Source organism: Miscanthus floridulus, chromosome 13 (assembly GCF_019320115.1).
Source record: "Miscanthus floridulus cultivar M001 chromosome 13, ASM1932011v1, whole genome shotgun sequence".
NCBI classification, from domain to species: Eukaryota; Viridiplantae; Streptophyta; class Magnoliopsida; order Poales; family Poaceae; genus Miscanthus; species Miscanthus floridulus.
In genome coordinates, this window is record NC_089592.1 from 72,564,260 (window position 1) to 72,567,293 (window position 3,034).

A 3,034-nucleotide genomic window follows, 5' to 3' on the forward strand; every position below is an offset into this window, starting at 1 on the left:
GTCAAGTGCAGCCCCCAACCCCAACCCCAGTTGAGTTGACCTACTCACAATTCCCCACTTCCATTCCATCCCATCACGTACTCCGGCCCTTGATTGTTATCTCTATCGACCCAGCTCCCAGCTCGATTTCTTCCTCCTCTGTCCTCTCAAATAGAGCTCCGGCCCCTAGATTTCCATATCGCATGCGTACAAACACGAACCGCAAGCTAATCAGCCTGAGATCGATCGAGAAAGTAGCTAGCTACCATGATCGGGGGAGGGGGGAACCCGTATTACCTACAGAACCAGCAGCAGCAGCAGCAGCAGCTGTTCTACCATGGCCACGCCCTCGATGCCACCATGGATGGCGGCGGCGGCGGCTTCATGGCGGAGCCGCCGCCGGAGGGGTCCGGTTCCGCCGCCGACGCGCAGTGCCACGCGCTGCTCTACTACCTGTCCGTGCTCAGGGACAAGGTGCAGCAGCTGCAGCCGCTCGTCGGCCTCGCCGTCGCGCACGATGGGCCCGGGCCCGGCGCCGCCGCGCCAGGCGCCGGCGCCGTCATCCAGGAGATCATCGCCGCCGCCTCCTCCATGATGTACGCCTTCCAGCACCTGTGCGGCGGCCACGGCGGCGCGACTCCTGCGCCCGCTGCTGCTGCCGCTAATAACGCCGCGCAAGCGCAGCAGCAGGGCGGGAGTATTAGCGTCGGCGTCGCTGCCTGCCACGGCAACAACAAGGGCCGCGTCGACCACCAGCACCAGCAGGCGGCTGTCATCGACCACCATGTCATGCAGCAGCAGTGGCAGCACCAGCACGGCGGCTGCTACGGCGGGCGTATCGATGACAGAAAGACGACGACAGCCGTAGCTGCGGCGGCGTCCATGCCATCGTCATCACATCCTAACTTTAGGCCGACGACGACGGCCGTGATGATGGCCGAGGAGGAGGAGGTCGTTGGCGTCAGCGTCGCCAGCACGATCATAGAGCTGGAGGCGGCGGAGCTGCTGGCCAAGTACACGCACTACTGCCAGGTGTGCGGCAAGGGGTTCAAGCGCGACGCCAACCTGCGCATGCACATGCGCGCGCACGGCGACGAGTACAAGAGCAGCGCGGCGCTGGCGAACCCGGCCAAGGCGGCGGCGGCGGCCGGGGCAGACGCCGCCACCACCAGCAGGTCGTTCTACTCGTGCCCGCAGGAGGGCTGCCGCTGGAACCGGAAGCACGCCAAGTTCCAGCCGCTCAAGTCGGTGATCTGCGCCAAGAACCACTACAAGCGCAGCCACTGCCCCAAGATGTACGTCTGCAACCGCTGCAACCTCAAGCACTTCTCCGTGCTGTCCGACCTCCGCACCCACGAGAAGCACTGCGGCGACCACCGCTGGCTCTGCTCCTGCGGCACCTCCTTCTCCCGCAAGGACAAGCTCGTCGGCCACCTCGCGCTCTTCACCGGACACCAGCCCGCCGTGCCGCTCGACAGGCAGGCCAACGGCGGCAGGAGGTCGTCGTCGATGTCGACGTCCACGCAGCTCGGTACGTAATAATGGCATTTGGGATAGATCAGACTTGATGAGAATGAAGGTGCAATGCACTGCCTATATATCAGGTAAGATAGATAGTGTTTGTATCCGTGTTTGCAAAACACTCAAATTAACACATGAGTTTGGTTGCTGTTTTCATTATCTTGAAAAAGGAAAAGGGCAAAACTGCAATCAAACTCATGCTGTTGCTGTTCGTGTGTAGCTAGATCAATCGGCATATATATATATATATATATATATATATATATATAGAGCTGTAATTATGAATTCGTGTGATGGGTGTGTTTTAGTTCCAATTTTAGTTTTGATTAAATGGTGCTAATTAATACTCCAATAAGATGGCATCAAAGCAAATGTGACTGACTAACCTGTTTAACTTTGCAAAATTTGGCCTACAACACAACTGAATATTAATTCCTACTAAAGTTTTTTTTTGTTTTTTTATATCTCCGTGCATGAAAACTCAAAGCATGAATGAGTTTGATTGTTATCTTAAAAAAGAGAGAAGGCATCGATCTCATATTATCAGCAATCAAACTCATGCTGTGGTTGAATTGAACTGTAGATTGACATACTACTTCGCTATAATTCTGAAGTGTGTGGTCAGATGTGTTTTGGTTGATATACTACTACTACTACTGGTCTGTTTGGATCCACAAACTAAACTTTAGCAGGATTTAGCTGCTAGGTATCCAAACGACCCAATTAAAAGATTAGCTAAAGTTTAGCTATGTTTAGTTACTTCAACCTAGCTAAACTTAGTTAAAGTTTAGCTGAGTCTATTAGCTGGAGGATCCAAACACCACAGCTAAAGTTTATTAGCTGGGAGAACTTTTAGTTAGCTAAAGTTTAGCTTTGAATTTTTAGCTAGATAAAGTTTAGCTTTGAAGTATTTAGCCAGCTAAACTTTAGTTGGGTGGATCCAAACAGACCTCGGACCTCAAAAAGGTGTGAAATGTTACTGCCTTTGTTTACTATAACCAATTTTGCAAACTTTATGGCCCAAGATTGAACATCTTCATGTGTTCAGTAGGAACGGGCTGAGGTCGGTCGATCTTTTGTTAATTTTAAGTTCTGATGTGGGAAGAGGGAAATGAGATTCGTTTTAGTTTGTCAAGAAATTTGTTGTCCTTCACCGGAGAGGCACGTCAAGTTTGGACGAGCATAACCTGGTTGAGGGTGATTATAGGCAAACGCTGGGGTCTCGCACCTTGTTGCACATGATTAGTGCACAAAAAGGTGTTTTGTTCTTCACTTTATCCGGCCAATAGAGTACATTTCCTTTGGAAACATCAGAATGATGGCCCTTATCACTCATCAGCCAAGATTCCAGTGCCCACTACCTAGTAGCAAGGCAAGGAAAGTCGAACATATATGCATGCCTACTAATAATCCTACTATACATGCCCCTAGCAGTAAAATCTAATTCTACTAGTAGTAATATTCATTCAATTCATCATTTTGGAGACAACTCTAGTTTTGACACAAATCAGCTTATCGTGCATGTTAAACCTGC

The 3,034-nt window shown here is 51.0% G+C and overlaps 1 protein-coding gene across 1 annotated transcript; it reads left to right on the forward strand.

The window, feature by feature from the left end:
* The first annotated feature begins 246 nt into the window (after window positions 1-246).
* LOC136499161 (protein SENSITIVE TO PROTON RHIZOTOXICITY 2-like) lies at window positions 247-1,518 on the forward strand. Its single transcript, XM_066494855.1, has one exon. The coding sequence runs from the start codon at window positions 247-249 to the stop codon at window positions 1,516-1,518; it is 1,272 nt and encodes a 423-aa protein (XP_066350952.1).
* Window positions 1,519-3,034: the final 1,516 nt, after the last annotated feature.